This window comes from Blastomyces gilchristii, assembly GCF_000003855.2.
Source record: "Blastomyces gilchristii SLH14081 genomic scaffold supercont1.35, whole genome shotgun sequence".
Classification (NCBI taxonomy): domain Eukaryota; kingdom Fungi; phylum Ascomycota; class Eurotiomycetes; order Onygenales; family Ajellomycetaceae; genus Blastomyces; species Blastomyces gilchristii.
Genome location: NW_003101648.1, coordinates 409,893 through 432,260, shown reverse-complemented (window position 1 = coordinate 432,260; position 22,368 = coordinate 409,893). Strand labels below are relative to the sequence as shown.

The 22,368-nt window shown below is 29.0% G+C and overlaps 1 protein-coding gene and 1 pseudogene across 2 annotated transcripts; both read left to right on the top strand.

The window, feature by feature from the left end:
* Positions 1–12,414: 12,414 nt before the first annotated feature.
* BDBG_17956 lies at positions 12,415–12,503 on the top strand (annotated as a pseudogene). Its single transcript has one exon. The product of its transcript is annotated as a tRNA-OTHER (tRNA).
* An 8,998-nt stretch (positions 12,504–21,501) lies between these two features.
* Positions 21,502–22,220, top strand: BDBG_09117 (uncharacterized protein). The gene has a single exon (XM_002620513.2). The coding sequence runs from the start codon at positions 21,517–21,519 to the stop codon at positions 21,805–21,807; it is 291 nt and encodes a 96-aa protein (XP_002620559.1). The 5' UTR covers positions 21,502–21,516; the 3' UTR covers positions 21,808–22,220.
* The last annotated feature ends 148 nt before the right edge of the window (positions 22,221–22,368 follow it).

The window sequence follows — 22,368 nt, the reverse complement described above, 5'->3', positions numbered from 1 at the left end:
GAAAAGTTGATTAGACTATTTCAATTGAGATATATATTGAACTCTTTTGAAAAGTTGATCAGACTGTTTCAATTAAGAGATTTCTAAGTCTGTTTTCAATTGAAAAGTTGATCAGACTGTTTCAAAAGAAGAATAAAAGACTTTTATATATAAAACACCTGATTTTTTTCACACTAGTTCAGTAACTAGATTAGATTTTTGAAGAGAATCTAATAAACTAAAATTAATTTTTAAGATAAATCAATAAAATCTTTATAATCTCTTTCTTAAAATACAGTGAGAAAAAGTATGATATCAATTAATAATAAATCAGATAATATGACAGTTTTTGAGAGAAAAACTGATAAAAAATAAATCAATTTTTTACAGAGAAATTGATTAAAACTATTCAATTTTATTCTAAATAATTCAATTCTTCTCACATAACAAGTGTGCACTCAAATCAGTTAATAGAGAGTATAAAAAAGAATTAAGTATTAATAAAAGCTCTTCAGTCACTGAAAAAGTAATTCTTACTTAAAAGAATATAAAATTATGACAGAAAACAGCTCTGTTTTTAATTCTTTATAAGAATATTGTATAAAACTCAGAGAAAAACATCTTACTTTTTCAAGAGAAGTAAAAAACTATTTCTAAGATCTTTTTTTTTTTTTGCATTAACTGCTGCAGAAGAATGAGATAGAAACTACTAAGATATATACTACTGTATATCTTCTATCAAGACTTTTTCTCTTCAAAGTCTTGATATTATAGAGAATATAAGTCTGTTTCTATATAATAATATAAATATTGTCAGTGAGATGTAGAGAAACTGATTATTTATATCTTAAAATAGAAGACTTTATCAATGATTATATTAATATAGAGTTAATTCTCAAATTCAATAGAAATTAAGTATTGCTGTTCTCAATCTCTTACAGAATCTATTGAATATTAAGATATTAAAACTAGATTTAATATATCTCACTGTGCAGAGATCAAAGACTCAGTCAGATCTTGAGATATACTGATTTTATAGTTATTGTATCTGCTGATTATGTATTAAATACAGTTACTGAGGTATCTTTTTGTACTTTTCTGTCAGAGATGAGCCAGATTGAAAGAGGTGGTACAAGGGTGAGACTTAATGTAAAGACAGAGAGAGTTTTTCATAGAGAATGCACTTCAGATATGTCTGTTGATTATGTGCTTAATACTATTGTCAAGATATCTTTTTGTATTTTTCTGCTGAATGTGGGCCTGATTGAGAAGAGTGATATATGAGTGAGACTTGATGTTAATGTTTTGAAACATCAAAGATAGACAGAGTTTTTATAAAAGTTGCTTCTCAGATATCTTCACAATTACAGATCAGAGATCTTTCAAAATCAAGAAGATTGATGTATATGACTAGTTGTCTTTGTCTTACAATTTGTATGGCAATTTGGCCCGGGGTTGTGGTGTGGTAGGGGTGAACAGGGGATAATCCCACACAGGAGTTTTGAACAATGTCTGGTTCATGTTTGGCTGAGTAGCTCCACCACCACACGGGGTATGCGGTCAGCGTTGGGGTCAAAATGCTCATATGATCGAGGGCTTTTCGATGAATCTATCGGCGGGTTCTTATTCGAAAAATTGAGCGAGTTCGTGGTGAAGCGCTTGTTTGAGAAAGCAGTAATAGCTTGAATAAGAAATAATGTACTTTTACTCAGTATCAAAGTTTGATTCTTGAAGAAGTATAAAATCAACTTTTTATTTAAATGCAATCTGAAGATAAGAATAAATATAATTTGAGTTTCTATTTACATTGTTTTGAATAAATGTGATTTTTAAAGAGTTTTTAAACTTTTTTTATTATTTTTGTTGTATATTTATACTAAAAGAGATTGGAGATAAAGTAGAATTTAATTACTATCATTAGATAGTAGATTATAACTATTTTGAAAAGCAGGAATTTCAACTGCTTATATTCTTTTCAAATTATTAACAGAGTTATTTCTCAATTCTCTAATCTTAACAGATGTTTGAGAATTCAAATTCTGTTTATATTTAGCTGAAGAGTTTGAATTTAAGAATTTAGATAATTAAGAGTTTCTTCTTTTTAAGCTTATAATTGTAGATTTACTGACTTGACTATTATCTTCAGTTTTCGATTGACTTTGAGCTTCTTCTTTTCTTCAGGTCTTTTGAATTCTTGAAGTAAATGTGCATTCTTTTGAGCTAGATGCATGCTTTTTCTTACAGTTAGAGTATTTAAGCAGAGTATATTAACATATTTCATCTCTTTTTGAGTATATTTCATATTTATACTCACTAGTTTGATAATCTTTAACACAGAATTCACATTTTGAGTCTCTGAAATACAAGATCATAAAGTATTTATATCTTTGACAGTTTAAACACTGTGTTTATACTTTAAGATTTATTCTTGAGTCTTTGTATTTATGAACTCTTATTTTCAAATCTGTTACTCTTACTTCAGAGATTATTAATTATTCAAGTGTCTTTTATAGAAATTAGAATAGAGATATTTCTTCTGTTTTATCTCAATTCAATTGAATTCAGTTATACATACTTCTTTCTCAGTTGAATAGAATTGTATTCTTCTAACTTATTTTTAAGAAGTAGCATTTCTTTCTCACAGTTGAAAATTCCAACTGAAATATTATAAAGAATGAATTTGTCTTGCTTTTCATCTCTTTCAGATAGAATTATTGTGTTTAATAGAGATTCTATTACTGATTTTCAGATACTCTCATTCTCAATAAGGAATTTCATACTGAATTCAGACATTGTAGTTAGAATAATAGAAATTTCAAAGAAAGATGACTCAATTGAAGTCATAACTAATTTTTAACTTCAATATCACTTATTAACTGAGAAAAAAACTGCTGATTAATTTCATTTCTGATTTTAAAAATAAGATTTAAGTTCAGCTTTGTGGCGGGCTGCGCCCGATCAATCATATAGACTATTCTGTTATACTTCATAGATTCCTGCTGAAAGCTCCGATTCTCGGTCACTGATTCTCAGTCAAAAACCTACAGAATTTCTATTCTTTCACTCTGAAGCTTCACCGCATACATCACTACATACACATATAAATATTCACTTCAATCACTGATTCTCACACTTTCTCTTTCTTTTTCTTTTCTAACATTTTTCACTTTGTTATATAAGATCTATATATTATACTGATCTATTCAGTGTAGGCCTCTTACACTTGAAAAATATTCATCATCTTCTTATTAGAAATGATTACTTATCAAGATATCTAAACACATAACAATGTGTAAGAAATAGAGACATGAACAATCAGTTAAGTGAATATCAAGTTCTCAGATAGAAGCTTACTTATCAGTCACTCTGATCTCATAACAAGATCTTACAAAGAGAATAAGATCTTACAAAGAGAATATTAGTGAAAGACCTGAGAGTTCTGATACAGATATATAAGATATTTATACAATTATACTTCTTTCAATTCCACAGTTATTACACATTCAATGAATAACATGTCTTCTAATAATATGAAAGAACTCTTGAATACAAGCATAGATACAGTATCACAATGACTCTGAGCAATATTGAAATTACAATAATAATAAATAGCTGATATGCATGCAACTCAATAATGTCAATATGAAAAGATTTAATAATTATCTCAACAAGAAATCTCTACATAGACAATTTCAACACTGACAGAATTGAATATGAATACAATATGAACACTGAAGAAATGCTTAAATACTTTTATATATTTTAATACTTCTGATCTCACTCTCTACTCATCATGAAGATTGAAAATGCTTATGAAACTAAGTGTAGATGAAGATATCATCAGTTCATTAATCAATCAAGATTGATATATTAATGAACAATTGAAGAATCACATAAAACAGAAGTTTCATTCATGAATGAAAGCAAGTGAATCAGCATTGTAAACATCTGATAGTATTATTAAATATCTTGATATTCTGTTCTGAGACACTGCTATGCAATAGAAAGTATTAGATAGATTACAGAGTATCTGACAGAGAAACATTTCTCTCATAACATTCATTTCTGACTTTGACATCAAGATTCTAGAAGCAGATAATCAATCTTGAGAGAATTAAATGAAGATTAGTATGCTTAAGAAGATATTAACTTTCAAACTCTTACAGACTCTTATAAGTATAAACAAAGACTTAACTTATGAAGATTTCTGCATACAACTTCAGACATTAAATGACTGTCTTATCAAGCTCAAGAGTATACAGAACAGTGATTGAAGATATTATATCTCAGTCACTTATACATTTGTACTGAGAACTAACAATAATGACGCAGATATCATGAACTGAGTAGATATAAATATCTATATATAAGTAAGAGTCTCTGCTGTCTGAATAGACTTCTGAGTTTCTGAGATCACTTCTGAAGAAGTCACTGATCAATATTAATAAGAGATATATATCAATTGTAACTGATCAGAACACATCACTTTCAACTACTAATCAGCTCATATATCTTCTCATTTAAAAGAAAGATCAATATTAGCAGTCTGTATCAATCACATTGCATTGAAGAAAGATTCAGAAGATAACTATGAGAATACTCTAATGAAACAGAAAAAAGATTAGCTTCTGTTCAAATTCATAAGTAGAAGCTTGAAGAGATTGAACAACAATGATTTAAAGAGAAAATGATAATAAATGTGATTCTTATATCTACTGTGATAGAAAATATATATAATATGAAAGTCATGATAGACAGTGATCTATGTTATTATACAATAATTAAATTTTCAGTTGTAAGATGTTATAATCTTCAGCATATCTTCTTATTAAAACCTCAACTCCTCACAGAATTTGATGATTCAAAGAATATTCACACTTATTACATGATAAAACTAAACATAGATGTTGAAGAACATTAATATAAAGATACTTATGTATATAAAGTTGATAATCTTGACTATAATCTTATACTAGAGATTGTCTAACTATCTAAACAAGACATCTTGTTAGATGCTTAAAACAGAAGCTTAATATTCTCTAACAATAATAGAATTCATAAAGATAATATTTACAAGACTATGAATCTTATACAGATCTCTGTCAATGCTTATAAAATACTCTGAAAAAGAAGTCGTTGATAAAATCACTGACAAAGTCACTAATAGCAGAATTATATATCAATCTATTTCATCAGTCTGACTAATATTAAGAAAGCTCTAGAGAAGTTATCTTATACTATAATAACAGATTCTTATATAAAACTCTCTTAATAATATCATGAATATCTAGATATCTTCTGATAAGATAATATTATAAATATACCTCTCTTACAAGACTCAGAAGTAGATCACAGTATCAAGTTAGAAAAGAAGAATAATAAGAACTCTGAGTTATCATAAGACTCTCTTTATAATATGTCTCAAGATAAACTTCTTCTTCTTTGAAAGACACTTAATGATCTGTTGAATAAGAGATTTATATGTATTAGCAACTCTTCTGCTGCAGCTTCTATTCTCTTTGTAAAGAAATCAGATGAAAAACTCTAATTCTGTGTGAACTATCAAGATCTGAACAGATTGATAAAGAAGAATTATTATTTCTTATCTCTCATCAATGAAACTCTAGCATGTATCAGATAAGCTTAATAATTTATAAAGTTAGATATCATCACTGCATTTCATAAGATTCATATTATTAAAGAAGATGAATAACTTACAGTATTCTAAACACATTATAATCTCTTTGAATAAGTAGTCACACTCTTTGAACTGACTAATACTCTCAGTATATTTCAGAAGTATATTAACTGAGCACTTCAAGATTTTCTTGATAAGTTTGTATCTGTATATATAAATAACATTCTCATCTTTATCAATGAATTCAGAAAGAAATATCAAGAATATATACAGAAAGTATTATAATAATTATAGAAAGCAGAATCATCAATAGATATTGATAAGTGTGATTTCAAAGTTAAGAGTATAAAATATCTAGATTTTATTATAGAAGCTGATAAGAGAATTCAAATAAATTCTGAGAAGATCTCTGTCATTCTTGAATGAGAAGCTTCATATACTGTGAAAGATATACAAAGCTTCATCAGATTTGCTAACTTCTATTAGTAATTTATATAAAACTTCTCAGATATTACAAGATTACTTATAGAACTTATTAAGAAGAACTCAGTATTTCAGTGATCAGTGAACATCAAAGCTGTATTCATATAGATAAAGAAGATGTTCATTAATATCTCTCTACTAATAATATTTAATTCTGATTATAAGATAGTTATTAAAGCTGATTTCTCTAGCTATATCACAGAAGAAGCTATATTACAATATAATAATAAAGATATCTTATAATTATATATCTTTATATCTAAGAAACTGAGTTCTGCTAAATGCAATTACAAGATCTATGATAAGAAACTTCTTATAATTATACACTATCTAGAAGAATAAGACTCTGAACTTCAAAGTATCTTTAAATTTAAGATAATTACAGATTATAAGAATTTCAAGTATTTCATAATTACTTATAAGCTTACTAAACATCAGATATAATAATCTGAGCTATTAAGCTATTTTCATTTCACTATACACTATCATCTCAGCAGTCAGAACTCAATGATAGACACTCTCTCATGATAAGAGTAAGATATATCATTCAATGTAACAGATATACATTGAATGAATCAAGAACACTGACTCTTAAATCTGAAGATATTAGTTAATTATGATAAGATTACTTATAACACTATATACACTTCACTGATTAGAACATCTTCTGAATCTACACTGAATGAATTATAATATATAACAGCTTAAACTAATAAACTTCTTTAAGTACTCATTCAAGCAGTATATCAAGAAGTACTCTGATTCCTCTCAGAACTATATATAAGAATTAATATCTTAGAATACTTAATGAATGATATAACACTCTGTAATTTTATAAACAATACTGAATTTCTCACTCTGAACTCTTATACACTCAGATAATACAAGAGATGCATGATTCTTGTATAATCAGTCATTCAGATTATGAATAACTATATTAAATAATCTCTTAAAAGTTCTACTGATCTGAGATATTAAACAGTATCAGATGTTTTATTCAAAACTGCAATCATTATTCTTTTATCATTATATAAAAGAACTGTAGAAAGTATCTGCTGAAACTGCTTAATATCTCTGATAGAATTTGATAAGATGTGATAATTAACTTCACTATTAATCTCTCTAAGAGCAAGAATTGTAGAAATGTTCTAATCATTATAAACTGATTAAATAAAGATATAATATTGAAATTTTGTAATAAGATGAATACTGAACAAGTCACTGAAGTCTTTCTACAGAGTCTATTCTATCAGATGCATGAATTATCAAGATCTATAGTATCAGATCAAGATTATCAATTCATAAGCACTCTCTGAATAAGAATCTGTCAAGTTCTTAAGATTATATACTATTTATCAACTATCTATCACTCTGAGATCAATGATGCATCAGAATAGATAATTCAGACTGTAAAGAATTATCTTTATAAGTTCTGTAATTACTTATAAGATGATTGATATAATCTTCTTCTATATACAGAGATCACTATCAACAGTTAAGATACTGTCTTAATAGATATAAACTCATTCTTTCTTATACACAGTTATTATATGAAAGTGTTGAATCTTCTAAAGATTACACAGTTCACACTGAATCTTCACAGTTCAATTCAGATTACTGATAATATAGTGATAAAGCTCTGAGATACGCATAACTGAGTGAAAGCCTTTATAGTAAGTACTAAACAAAATTAAGTAGATTAAATTAATATTTGACAAGATTCTGCAGAGCAGTATAAGATTGAAGATCTTATATAGTTGAATCTTAGACATATACAGATTACATGTTCATCTCATACATTGAATTATCATCATATAAAATACACAGTGACAGAAGTTCTAGACAGTTACAATTATTATCTTAATACTTCATCAGAGATTTATAATGTATTTTATACAAGCTTGCTTCACTGCACTATCATCAATTCATTCTCTTCTTAACTGACTTTCAACTGACAGCTGCCAGAGATTATAGAAGAAGATAATAAACTTGAGTGAGAGATTGAGAATATTCTTAATAAGAGATCTCACAGCTGTGACTGATAATATCTTGTAAAATACATCAGCTATAATTATCTAATCTGAACTCTGAGTTCTGCATTATCTGAGGTCACAGTTCTTGACTGATGAGAACTACATATAATCAGAGAAGAGAGAGACTAATATAGCAGACTGTGTCTGATTAATTATATAGACTATTTTATTATACTTCATAGATTTCTGCTGAAAGCTTCAATTCTCAGTCATCAATTCTCAGCTGAAAATCTACAGAATTTCTATTCTTTCACTCCGAAGCTTCACTGCATACATCATCACATACACATATAAATATTCACTTCAATTGCTGATTTCTGCACTTTCTCTTTCTTTTTCTTTTCTAACATTTTTCACTCTGTTATATAAGATCTATATATTATACCGATCTATTCGGCGTAGACCTCTTACAAGCTTATTCTTCTGCAGAATCTCTCTATTTAAGACTTTGAGAATAAGTCTTCTATTTCTGAAGATTTAAAAGTTTTTCTCTTTTTACATTTTCTTCTCTTCTTTCTTATGAAGAGAAGTATGAGCATTTTTCTTCTAAGTATTTTCAGAATTTCAAGCAGGTTTTGAAACAGTAGATTTAGAAACAGCAGATACTGCTGTTTGAGTATATGTTTTTTTCTGATTTAAAGAAGAAAAAGAAGAAGAAGAGTCAGTAATTATACTAGAAATTTTCATTGTTTTTTTAACTGTATTTGAAATTTCAAGTTTGAACTTAATCATCTCCTGTAGTTGTTTAGCCTGAGTATGAAGAATTAACAGAACTTCTTCATTCATCTCAATCAGACACTGTTTTTCAAGGATTTTACTAACTTTTTCAAGTTCTTGTATTTTAAGAACTTGTTATTTCTCTATTTCTTCTTTCTTCTCTTCAGAATTTTGATCTTAGAAATAGTATCTGAGAAAGCAACTTTTTCTACATCAACTAAGTGTATTTTTAAACTCATTTTACTTACTCAATGAAAAGTTGATCAGACTATTTCAAAGAAAGAATGTGTGGCGTGCTTCCGCTCTCTATTTAAGTTAATTCTCTATTCAACTCTAGCTTCTGCTTCATCTCTTTCTGTTTTCTAAAGCTTTTACTTCTACCTTCTCTCTCTGTTCTTCTCTTCATATGTGATTGCTTCTTCTATGAGAGCTTCTACTTCTTCTCTACAGACTCTCTGTTCTTCTCTTTATATGCAATCGCTTCTTCTATGAGAGTTAATTTCTATAAAACAATCACTGTATATATAGAGGTGTACACTCATCTCTCATCTTTTAGAGAATCAGATATGTTTTTATTCTTATATCTGACTCTACATAGCAGTGTATGCTATAATTTGATAACATGTCTTATTAAGAATTAAGTTCTTCTAGCCTCTTTAGCTTCTGCTTCACTCTTGATATATATAGCACTGATGATTGAACTGAGCTGCAGATATCAAGAATTGACTAGCTAGTAATCAGTCTGATTAGTTATTCTACTTTCTTTCAACACTGCAGCTAGTGATTAATCTAGCTTGTAATCATTTAACTGTTCTATCTTCTTCAGTACTGCAGCTAGTGATTGATCTAATCTGCAGTTGTTTAAATCTACTTCATTCAACACTACAGCTAGTTATAGATCTAGTTGATAGTCATTTAAGCATCTTCTGCTTCAGAATGTCATAGCACTAGTGATCAGTCTAGATTATAACTACAGTTGTGATAAACTTATCTTATTCACATTCTTATATGAGTTTATCCGTTCTGTTATAACAATGAAGCAGAATAAATGAATTACTCAGAGTAGCTTCTATCAGTTACTTCTTTCTACTGAACTGAATAAGCCTGTCAGTGAAATTGAATGACTCACTTGAGAATTCACTTGATGAACTAAACTCAGAATGAACTTACTTATAAGCAATGACTGAAAAGCATGCTATTATAATTATGAAAGTCTGATGAAATACAGATAGATAGTATAAGAGTGTCAAGAGTCAACTGATACTGTATATAGACTGGCCGCCAGAATCATGAATTTCACGTTTGATCTCATTTGATCTAGTCCCATACATTTCTTGGCGTGAATCCCGCTAGGACTAGTCATTAAAAAAACATGCAAAGTGACTATATATCAGATCTTAAAATGGAATCATGACTTGAAAAAAATGAGAAAGTGGTTCCATTTGATCCCATTTAATCCCATTCTTGGCATAAAGTTACTATTTTTAGATATTTTAAGGTTTTTTTTAGACTATTTTTAATTTTGTAAAAAGTAATGCTTTTTGGTAATGCTCAAATGAGATTTAAAGTCATTTAAAGCAATAAAAATAATTTAAATTGAGAAGTGAAAATCATGATCTCATTTGAAAAATGTGACAAGAGTAGACAGTAAGTCTCACTGAGACAGTATGAAACTACTATCTAATGTTAAAACTGTGTAATGAGATCAGTCGAATTGGTAATGAGACTATCAAAAAATCTGGTCCTGGTCCCAGACATGATCACACGGTCAGTCTAACTGTATAATTATATCAAAGTGAAAGATATTCTTATGAGTGTATTAGTTAGATGTTATAATAATATAAAAGCAGTTCTTAACTCTGCTTCAGTAGTGAAATGAAAGAATGTCATTGATCTCTGATTACAGGCCTTCTATACAGATGTTATGAAGAATACTAAGAAGAGAGATTCAATAGCCTCAAGCTTTTATGAATTTAACTGTCAGAATCACACTTCTTCTGATAAAGCAGTAATACTAGATATAATTGAGAAGTTAGAACAGCTAGAAGCTCAACTGACTCAATAAGAGAGTAAGCTCAATGAATATAAATATCAGCTTAATCAGTGAAAGAAGCAGTTGAACAAGTATACTGCTCTTGTTAATAAATGTGTTAACAAACTTCAAGAGAATCTCAAATGATTGACAGATGAAAGAAGCAGATTGATAGAAGTATGAACTAGCTTTTAGACTGAGAAAGTCATGCTCATCACTCAAAGGCAGGAGCTGAATCATCATTAGTAGATGAACTGTTCAGCTTAGATTGACAGAACAGATATTAGACCTGATAATCTTCTCACTGAGTCTGTACAGCAATTAGATATCTTCTTTAAGAAAGGCTTCAAATCATCTTCTAGAATTTGATGAATGTCAGCAATTTCATGAGAATTGCATGATACTGAAGATAGAATGCACTGTCATAATCTAATAAGAGATAGAATTAATCTTCTCAGAGAAGCTGACACTGCATATTTTACTTATAACTCAGAGAGAAGCTGAATACATAGAAGTTAGATACTTACTTATGACAATCTTGATCTTCTGCTTGATAGTGAACCCTGTTCATCTGCACGAAGTGATGATAGATCAGTGAGATTATAAGCTGACAATGTCATGCTATTCAACTCAGTGAAAACAGATGTAATAATATTTATCAGTCACTTGAAATTCATTGCCACACAGAAGAGAGACAATGCGGTTCTTTGCATATTCTCTCTATGTCTGAAGAGTCAGGCATTAGAATGACATAACAGTCTGTCTACTGAAATGAGAAAAAATATAAGTGTCTCTCTCTCTATCACTGTTGATGAGTTAAAACACAAGTTCCAGCTATTGAAAGAGAAAGCTTGAATGAAAGCTCATTTTCTGTGTTTTTTCTTTGAGAAGTCAGATGAACTACTTCTGATATTATACATGTTATGAAAGATTAACTTACTGTGAGTCACTGCAATGTCTGATGTTATATATCTTATAAAAGATTAACTTACTATGAGTCACTGCAATCTCTGATCTCATTATGATAAAGAAGCTTCTGTGAGAAGATTTAAAGTTCAATCTTTTCTTAATCACACTGCTTATTTTCACTGAATGATTGAATAACTTCTGATAATGAATTAGAGATAATAAGTCAGCTGCCTGATACATCTGAACTGATTGAAAGACTCAATTCACTGACTACATGCATAGTTTCAGATGTTTTAAACAGAATAACAACTGCTGTCTGTATTACATCTCTCTGTCTAAGTAGACAGAGACTACAAAGCTGTCTGTGTCTGTCACAAAGACAGCAGTGATTCTCTCAAGTGCTCTTATAATAAGTAAGTTACTGATTCAGTGTATAACAGAAGAAGAAAGACTGCTGATATCTGCAGCAAAGTGCTACATCTGTAAAGACTCTTATTACACTAACTACTGCCTTAAAAAAAGAGAAGAACAGTGATTATCTGATGAATTAAGTTGAACTGAAGAGTACTAAGAAAGATGATGATAAGCTGCTGAATCTAGATCTCAGTCTAGATTTTAACAGTGCCCCGGTGGCCGAATGGTTAATGCGGCCACCCGGTAACACCTTGGCGTGGGAAATCAAGGCGCGTGGGTTCGAAACCCGCAGGGGATACATTAAATCCGGAACTCAAGCACCTCAGGTTCCTAATAAATACAGGGGTGTACAAATCGCTTCAATGAATTGCTCTATGTTCCTGGGCTGAGAAGTTATTATCACATGTATCTAATTGTCACTTCTTTGTATTTTCCTATGTTCTTGTTATCTTGGCATGGTCTCAACACCTGTATTTCCTTCTATATAATCAACACTTAACCTGTATTTAACATCACGCAAGGACTCATCATAAGCTCCGCTTGCATATGAGTATAATGGAAGAAGAATAATAATAATAATAATAGATTTTAACAGTAAGTCAGAAAAATAATCAGTGAGACAGATACTGAGAGACTTATTTTATCTATGAATATTCTCTCAGATAATTATCTGAACATCTTTAATACTGATATATATGTGATTGCAGTTAGACTGGCCGCCGGGACCATAAATTTCACATTTGGTCTTATTTGATCTGGTTTCATACATTTCTTGGCGTGAGTCTCATCAGGACCAAGTCTCAAAAAAATCTGAAAATGAATCATTTCTGAGAGAAATGATGTGAAAAATGACTAGATTTAATTCAAGAACAGTGAAATGAGAGTAATTTCTCAGAATAAACTGTGAAAGATAATTATTCTTTCAAAATCAGAATGAGACTGAGACTGAAGATTAAAATCAGTCTTATTCAGTTCATTCAGTGATTGCTTATATAATCAGAATTTGATAATAATTATTAATAACACTCATGAAACAACTAAATATATTCTTGTATAAGTTTATTCTTCACTTTCTTATGAAAACTACACTTCTCTGATATACTGTGATCAGAGATATTAAACTATCTGATAATTCTATGTTTTATAATTATAAGTTTCTTAATTATTTCTTCTTATAATTGTTCTCAGTGATAGTGATAAATATCTCAACTTGAGTTGAACTTTTACTTCATTCTTATCTCTGTCAATGAAATTGTCAGAATATCATATATTATTAATACAACAGTTGAATATATACTCTTAATAATTTTTCATAACTCTAGAATTGATTTGATGTGTAAATTTGTCAGATTATCTTGAAAATAGTGATTAAATTCAGTTTTACAAGTATGTAGTTTTGCCTGATTTTCAGTTATAATCAATGTATGTAAGTTCTGTTTCAAAGTTAGTATTATAGTTCTATATAATATAAAGTATTACTAAAGATCATTACTTACTAGAGAATTGTATTTCACTGTCTTTATATCTTGAATATCTGCTTATTCAAATCTCTGATAGTTGACATTATAGTAGTCTCAGACTAATTTAATATATAAGTCTCATTTCTTCTCTGTTCAATCTTGAGAAGTGTAGATATTAACTTGATAGAAGAAATCTAGTAGAGCTGCTACAGCATAATACTCTGTAAAAGATTGTTCAGTTTTGCTGTAGTAATATACTAGTTTATTTCTTACAGTAATAATAGCCTGTGCTATAGCATTATCTCAGACTGAATTTCTTTTTAAGTGATTCAACTGCTTCTTAAGATGAGTAAATAAACTGTTATACACTCATCAGACTGACTGCAGTATTGATATATAAGTGATTGAGACTGTCTTTGTTATCTTATAAAACTGAAACAGTAAATCAATCATATATTTCAACTGAGTTCACTTCATATCAGAAAGTTTTAATATCTGAATCTTTTCTTAATCAGAGTGTTACACTCAATGATCAATCATCTGATGCAATTGAAGAGTCTGAACAGTTATCTTATATATTGAACTTCATCATATTCTAACATTCTGTATCATATTCAGTGATGTGACTGATTTGTTTATTTATTAAATATCATGAAATCATTATTATTGTTTAGAGAAGATACAAATTATATTAGCAATGTTTTAAATCTGTGATATTTAAATTATTAGTCAATCTATTCAAAATTAACAGTAGTGTTATTAAAAAGTGTTATTAAAAAGCAATATTAAAAAGTATTATTAAAAAACATTATCTTTTGTAAAGTGAATGTAAAAGTTACTTGAGTAATTACTTTCATTTCATTCTCATCTCAAGAATCAGTCATCTCATTATTCTTCATCTCAATGTTAAGATTCTTTATCAGTGTTTACATTACAAGTTAAATCACATGAACAATGCAGAGAATATGACCTTGTTTATCATTTCAGAAATGCAAAGTCAATTTTTACTCTAAGCTCTTCATTATTATTATTATTATTCTTTCATTATACTCATATGCAAGCGGAGCTTATGATGAGTCCTTGCATGATGTTAAATACAGGCCAAGTGTTGATTATACAGGAGGAAATACAGGTGTTGTGAAAGATGTATGAAGCTTCATTGAATTTACTAACTTCTATCAGTGATTTATATAAAACTTCTCAGATATTATAAGATCACTTATAGAACTTACTAAGAAAGACTCAATATTTCAATAATCAGTAGACACTAAAGCTGCATTTATATAGATGAAGAAGATATTTATTAATATCTCTCTGTTAATAATATTTGATTCTGATTATAAGATAGTTATTAAAGCTGATTTCTCTAGCTATATCATAGAAGAAGCTATATTATAACATAATAATAAAGATATCTTATAATTATATATCTTCATATCTAAGAAACTGAGTTCTGCTGAATACAACTATGAGATCTATGATAAGAAACTACTTACAATTATATACTATCTAGAGGAATAAGACTCTGAACTCTAAAGTGTCTTCAAATTTAAGATAATCACATATTATAAGAATCTTAAGTACTTCACAACTATCTGTAAACTTACTGAATAATAGATATGATGATCTGAGTTCTTAAGCTGCTTTCATTTTACAATATACTATTATTCTAACAGTTAGAACTCAATGACAGATGTTCTCTTATAATGAGAGTAAGATATATTATTCAATATAACAGATACTCACTGAATGAATCAAAAGCACTGACTCTTGAATTCAAAGATACTAGTTAATCAAGATAGAACAGCTCATGACACTATATATACTTCTTCAATTAGAACTGTCACTGATATCTCAACTTCTTCTAAACCTATATTAGATGAACTATGATATACAGCAGCTCAAATTAATGAACTTCTTCAAGTACTCACTGAAGCAGTATAATAAGAAGCACTCTGATTTTCCTCAGAACTATGTATAAGAACTGATATCTCAGAATATTCAATTGATAATAATAATACTCTACAATTTCATAAACAATGCTGAATCTCTCACTTTGAATTCTTACACACTCAGATAATGCAAGAGATGCATAACTCTTGTATAACTAATTATTCAGGTTATAAATAACTATATTAAATAATCTCTTAAGAGTTCTACTAACCTGAGATATTAAACAGCATCAGATATTTTATCTGAAACTGTAACTATTATTTCTTTATTATCTTATGAAAGAACTGTAAAAAAGACCTGCTAAAATCACTTAATATCTCTGATAGAATCTGATAAGATGTGATAATTAACTTCACTATTAATCTCTCTAAGAGTAAGAATTATAGAAATATTCTGATTATTATAAACTAATTGAGTAAGAGTGTAATATTGAAACTCTGTGATAAGATGAATACTGAATAAATCACTGAAGCTTTTCTAAGAAGTCTATTCTATTAAATATATGAATTACTGAGATCTATAGTATCAGATTAAGACTGTTAATTTATAAGCACTCTCTGAATAAGAATCTGTCAAGTTCTCAAGATTATATGTCATTTATTAACTATCTATCACTCTGAGATTGATGATACATTAGAATGAATAATTCAGACTGTAAAGAATTATCTTTATAAGTTCTGTAATTACTTATAAGATAATTGATATAATCTTCTTCTATACACTGAAGTTGCTATCAATGACTGAGATGTTATTTCAACAGATATAAGCCTGTTCTTTCTCATACATAGATATTACATGAAAGTACTGAATCTTCTAGAGATTATACATTTCACACTGAACTCTCACAGTCTGATTCAGATCATCAATAATATAGTAATAAAACTCTGAGATACTTATGATTGAGCAGAAGCCTTCATGATAAGTATTAAACAGAATTAAGAAGATTGAATTAATATTCACTGAGACTCTGCTGAGTAATATAAGATAGAAGATCTGATATAATTGAATCTTAAGAATATATGAATTATATGCTTATCTCACACACTGAATTATTATCATGTAAAGTATAAAGTGATAGAAGTTTTAGACAGTTATAACTACTGTCTTAATATATTATCAGAGATTCATAATATCTTTTATACAAGCTTGTTCTGTTACACTGTCACTGATCTGTTCTCTTCTCAACTGACTTCTGACTGACAGCTGCCAGGGATTATAGAAGAAGATAACAAACTTGAATAAGAGATTGAAAATATTCTTGATAAGAGACCCTGCAGTTATAGCTGATAATATCTTATGAAATGAGTTAACTATGATTGTCTGATCTGAACTCTGAGTTTCATATTATCTGAGACTGCAGCTCTTGACTGATGAGAGCTATGTATAATTAAGAAAGAGAGAAGAGACTAATATAACAGACTGTGTCTGATCAATTATATAGACTATTCTGTTACACTTCACAGATTTCTACTACTCTGATTCTCAGTTGCTGATTCTCAGCTGAAAATCTACAGAACTTCTATTCTTTCACTCTGAAGCTTCACTGTGTATGAAAACCTCTATTCTTTCACTCTGAAGTTCCACTGTGTACATCACTGCATACGCGTATAAATATTCACTTCAATTACTGATTTTCACACTTTCTCTTTCTTTTCTTCTCTAACATTTTTCACTTTGTTATATAAGATCTATAAATATTATACCGATCTATTCAGCGTAGGCCTCTTACAGATAGTTAGTATAAGTGTTATATTCTTACTGTGTTCATTTGTTATCTGCAGAGATAATCATATATTTCTTAAATTACTTTTAACTCTTCATATAAGACTAATATGATATAGAAGCTATTTTTTCACAGATCTGCAGAATAACAATATCTTAATTAATGAAATTCTTAGAATTGATAATCTGTGAAGTGATTAGCTCATCATTATTCATTTATCAGTGTAACTTTTACTTAATGAATAACTATCTTAACTTCTTAATCAATCACTGACTGAGTAAAATAAAAAATTCATGATTGATAAATAGTATCTTCTTACTATATTTTGTAAGTCTTTCAATGATTGAGATGGCATCTGCAAGCCTCTTCACAGTCAGGTTCTGCATAATTGACATACTCAGATAAGTAAGCTTATTATTCTTGCAGAAGTACAAGTCAGTCTTGTTATTATAATATAGATATCTTATATATATTATATCATACAGTTAAGATATCTAATCACTCTCAATGTTCTTCTTTCACTCTGACTTTCTTAAAACATTGTCACTCAGAGTTTCATGCTGCTTCTGACTAGTTCTTTAGTACTTCTTATTCTCTTCTATTAGTGATAGTTCTTCTGTATCTGTATCTATCTGTTCAGCTTTCACTTTTAATTGTACTTATAACTCTTCATTATCTGCAGCTTCTACTACAGTCTTCTGAATCTCTCTCTTCTTATTTATCTCAACATCTTCTTCTGAAAACTAGTATGTGAACAGTCATGACTTTTTCAAATAAGTAAATAATGTTATAAGCTTTTATATCTCAGTCTTAAATTCTTTCTAACTCTTCAAGCTTTTATCATGTAATTTATCTATTAACTCTTCTACAGCAGCATCATGCAGCCTAGCTAATTGATAATAAGATATCACTGTCTTTTCCTTATCTTAGCTTTTGACTGCTTTATATGTGAAAAGATAAGATGATAGTATTGAAAGCTCATCTTCAAAGTTACTAGAATTGAAGATTTCTGACTCACTCTCTATTCAGAATTCTAACTCTTCACTCTCATTATCTTCTTTTATCTCATTCTTGCCTGTCTTCTCTTGATCAGTCTTCTTACCTGTCTTCTTATCTGTCATCTCACCTGTCTTCTCTTCTCTATCACTTATATGAAGAAGGACATCACACTTCTTCTAACTTAATAACTGAAATAATTTCTCTAAGATTAAGGTCTTTTTCATTATACTCACTGCATCTGTCTTTATAACTGTTAACTTCTTCTTAAGACTTATTATTTCTGTAGTCTAATCTTTTATATATTGCAATTTTCACTAGTTCTGCTATATTCTTGTCAAAATTTTCATCTAACACATGATAGCAAAATGATGTGAGAAATAAGAGAAGAATGAGGGAGAAGTAATCATAATATATATATTAATACAATTATTCATCTACATAATTTCAGTCTTCTGATCTCTATTATTCACAGAATCTTCTTTCTGTTATAATAAAACTTCTACTCTCATCTATCTCATCAAAGAATTCTCTCTTATTCAAGCTTCTTACAATTTCTTTACAATGTCTTTCTTTTCTTACAGCTGTTTTTAGATTGAAGAGCTTTTATCTCTTCTTTATCATTTCTTTTCAAGTCATTCTTATATCTTTTACTTTTTATATGAATAAACAATTCTTACATCTGATCACTTTTTATATGAATAAAGTAATTCTATCACTCAGTCTTCTCTTTCTACAATATCTACAGTGTATGTAAATAAATTAGTACTTCTGAACACTGTTTATCTTTTTAAGCCTAGTATCTGTGATATCTGTTATTTTCTTTCAATGTTATTTTTTCTTCTCTGTGAATATATTCTTTCAGATAAAGAGACTGTGATATACTTCTATTCTCTATGTAAGTCAATTCTCTATTCAACTCTAGCTTTTACTTTATCTCTTACTGTTTTCTGAAGCTTCTACTTCTATCTTCTCTCTCTGTTCTTTTCTTCATATGTAATCACTTCTTCTATGAGAGCTTCTGCTTCTTCTCTACAGACTCTCTGTTCTTCTCTTCATATGTGATTACTTCTTCTATGAGAGTTAATCTCTATAAAACAATCACTGTATATATAGAGGTGTATACTCATCTCTCATCTTTTAGAGAATCAGATGTGTTTTTACCCTTATATCTAACTCTACGTAGCGGCGCACGCTACAGAATAAAAGACTTTTATATATAAAACACCTAGACTGACCGTGTGACCGTGTCTGAGATGAGGACCAGATTTTTTGATAGTCTCATTATCAATTCAACTGATCTTATTACACAGTTTTAACATTAGATAGTAGTTCTATACTGTCTCAGTGAGACTTACTGTCTACTCTTATCACATTTTTCAAATGAGATTATAATTTTCACTTCTCAATTTAAATTATTTTTATTGCTTTAAATAACTTTAAATCTCATTTGAGTATTATCAAAAAGTGTTACTTTTTAAAAAATTAAAAATAGTTTAAAAAAAACCTTAAAATGTCTAAAAATAGTAACTTTATGTCAAGAATGAGACTAAATGAGATCAAATGAGATCAGTTTCTCATTTTTTTCAAGTCATGATTTCATTTTAAGATCTGATATATAGTTACTTTGCATAATTTTTTAATGACTAGTCTCAGTGAAATTCATGCTAAGAAATGCATGAGATCAGATTAAATGAGATTAAATATGAAATTCATAATTTCAGCGGCCAGTCTAAAAACACCTGATTTTTTTCACACTAGTTCAGTAACTAGGTTAGATTTTTAAAGATAATTTAATAAACTAAAATTAATTTTTAAGATAAATTAATAAAATCTTAAAATAAAGAATTAAATAACAGATTTCTTTTCTCTTTATAGTAATAAAGAATTTTTTCTCATTAAAATTTTTATAAATATAAAGGGTTTTTAATAAGTACTCTTATAATACTAACTCTGATTTTATAAAATTATTTAATAAAAAACTTTCACAGATGAAGTTTTAAAAAGAGAAAAATATATAAGAAATCTCACTTTGTACAGATTTTTTATCTTTATTTCAATTTCTTATATAATTAATAAAATTAACAGCTCTTAATTATATATGATTAGACTGACTGTGTGACTGTGTCTGTGACTAGAACCAGATTTTTTAATAGTCTTATTATCAATTCAACTGATTTCATTACACAGTTTTAACATTAAATAGTAGTCTTATACTGTCTCAGTGAGACTTACTGTCTACTCTTATCATATTTTTCAAATAAGATCATAATTTTCACTTCTCAATTTAAATTATTTTTATTGCTTTAAATGACTTTAAATCTCATTTAAGTAATATTAAAAAGTGTTACTTTTTAAAAAATTAAAAATATTCTAAAAAAAACCTTAAAATGTCTAAAAATAGTAACTTTATGCTAAGAATGAGACTAAATGAGATCAAATGAAATCACTTTCTTATTTTTTTCAAGTCATGGTTTCATTTTAAGATCTGATATATAGTCACTTTACATGTTTTTTTAATGACTAGTCTCAGTGAAATTCACATCAAGAAATGTATAAGATCAGATTAAATGAGATTAAATGTGAAATTCATGATCTCAGCAGTCAGTCTATATACAATTATATAGACTGAAGTTTATAATTATTATTTATAACTTAATTTAAATACTATTATATATTTAATTTTTACATTTATTTTTTTACTGTGAATACTTCTAGTAATTATTAGTATATATTTCATTAAGCTGTCAATCTCTGAATAATTACCTGCAAGTACTTATTCTTACATATTGAGAACTGCTTAAGAAGTTTACATTTTATCAAAGTAATAACTTAAATAATATATTCTGTCTCAGTTTAATCTAGCAGATAATTTGATTTTGAATATATAGTTTAAATGCTTCATCTCTGACTGTCATCAGAGACTTAAGATGGTATAGATATAAGAAAGCATGAAAACTTTGTACGTAATAGTATAACAGCTCTGTATAATCTTTAAAACTCACAGTATATAATTGAATTGAATTGAATTGAATATTCTGTATTATATTTAATAATGTGACTGATTTATTTATTTATTAAATATTATGAAATTATTACTATTACTTAAAAAAAATATAAATTATATTGATAATATTTCAAATCTATAATATTCAAGCGGTGCCCTGGGCCCATGGGCCATGACCCGTCACCCGCAAACCATCGACGCAGAATGCGGTATCTGCATGGAACCGTATGTCGAGGTCAGGGAAGACACCGACGGTGTTGACAGTTCTATTACTAGCCAGCGGGGACTTGTCTGGTGCAAAGCGCAGTGTGGCGGAAACCTGCACAAGGCGTGTTTCAGCAGGTGGGAGGCTCAGTGCTTGAGAGGTGGCCTAGGGCAAAGCCGTTGTGTGGTAACGTGTCCGTTGTGTCGCGCTGAGTGGAAGGATGAGGAGCAGGGGGTGGAGGAGGAGAGAGTAAGGTAACACGGCGGCGCTTGTTGTTGTGGGTTACTTGTCGCTTTTTCTTTTTCTTTTTTTTCTTTATATATTTATTTTAAATTGACGGCCTTTTCCCCTTCCCGACTCTCGCATTGTGGACTGGGTGTTGTTTTCCAAATGTGCTTTCTTCTTATCTTGCCTTGAGTGTGTCTCTTCCGTTTCAAGATGATGCATTCTCTCTTTTATTTCGCTTTTTCCCCTTGTTCCCTCCTAGTCAGAAAGAAAGAGGTGCGAGCTGAAAAGACCTGGCAGGATGAAGAACCTGGTAGAGTTTGTTTGACTTGACATGACAATGATCAAACAAATTTGGCCAACTCCTCACTCATAGACAGATAGACAGTCAGTCAGTGGTGAAAATGTCAGGTCAATAATGACAAATATTGAAATTTCAATTTGGTCATATATACAGAGTGATTAGGAATAAATTGAATTATGTTGAAGTGTGAAGTGAATTTTGCAAAGCACTTGGAGTTGTATGCGTGTATGTACAGTAGTTACATATTAACTACCTACCAGTTGGTCCAAGCTCCTGGGATTTGAATAATT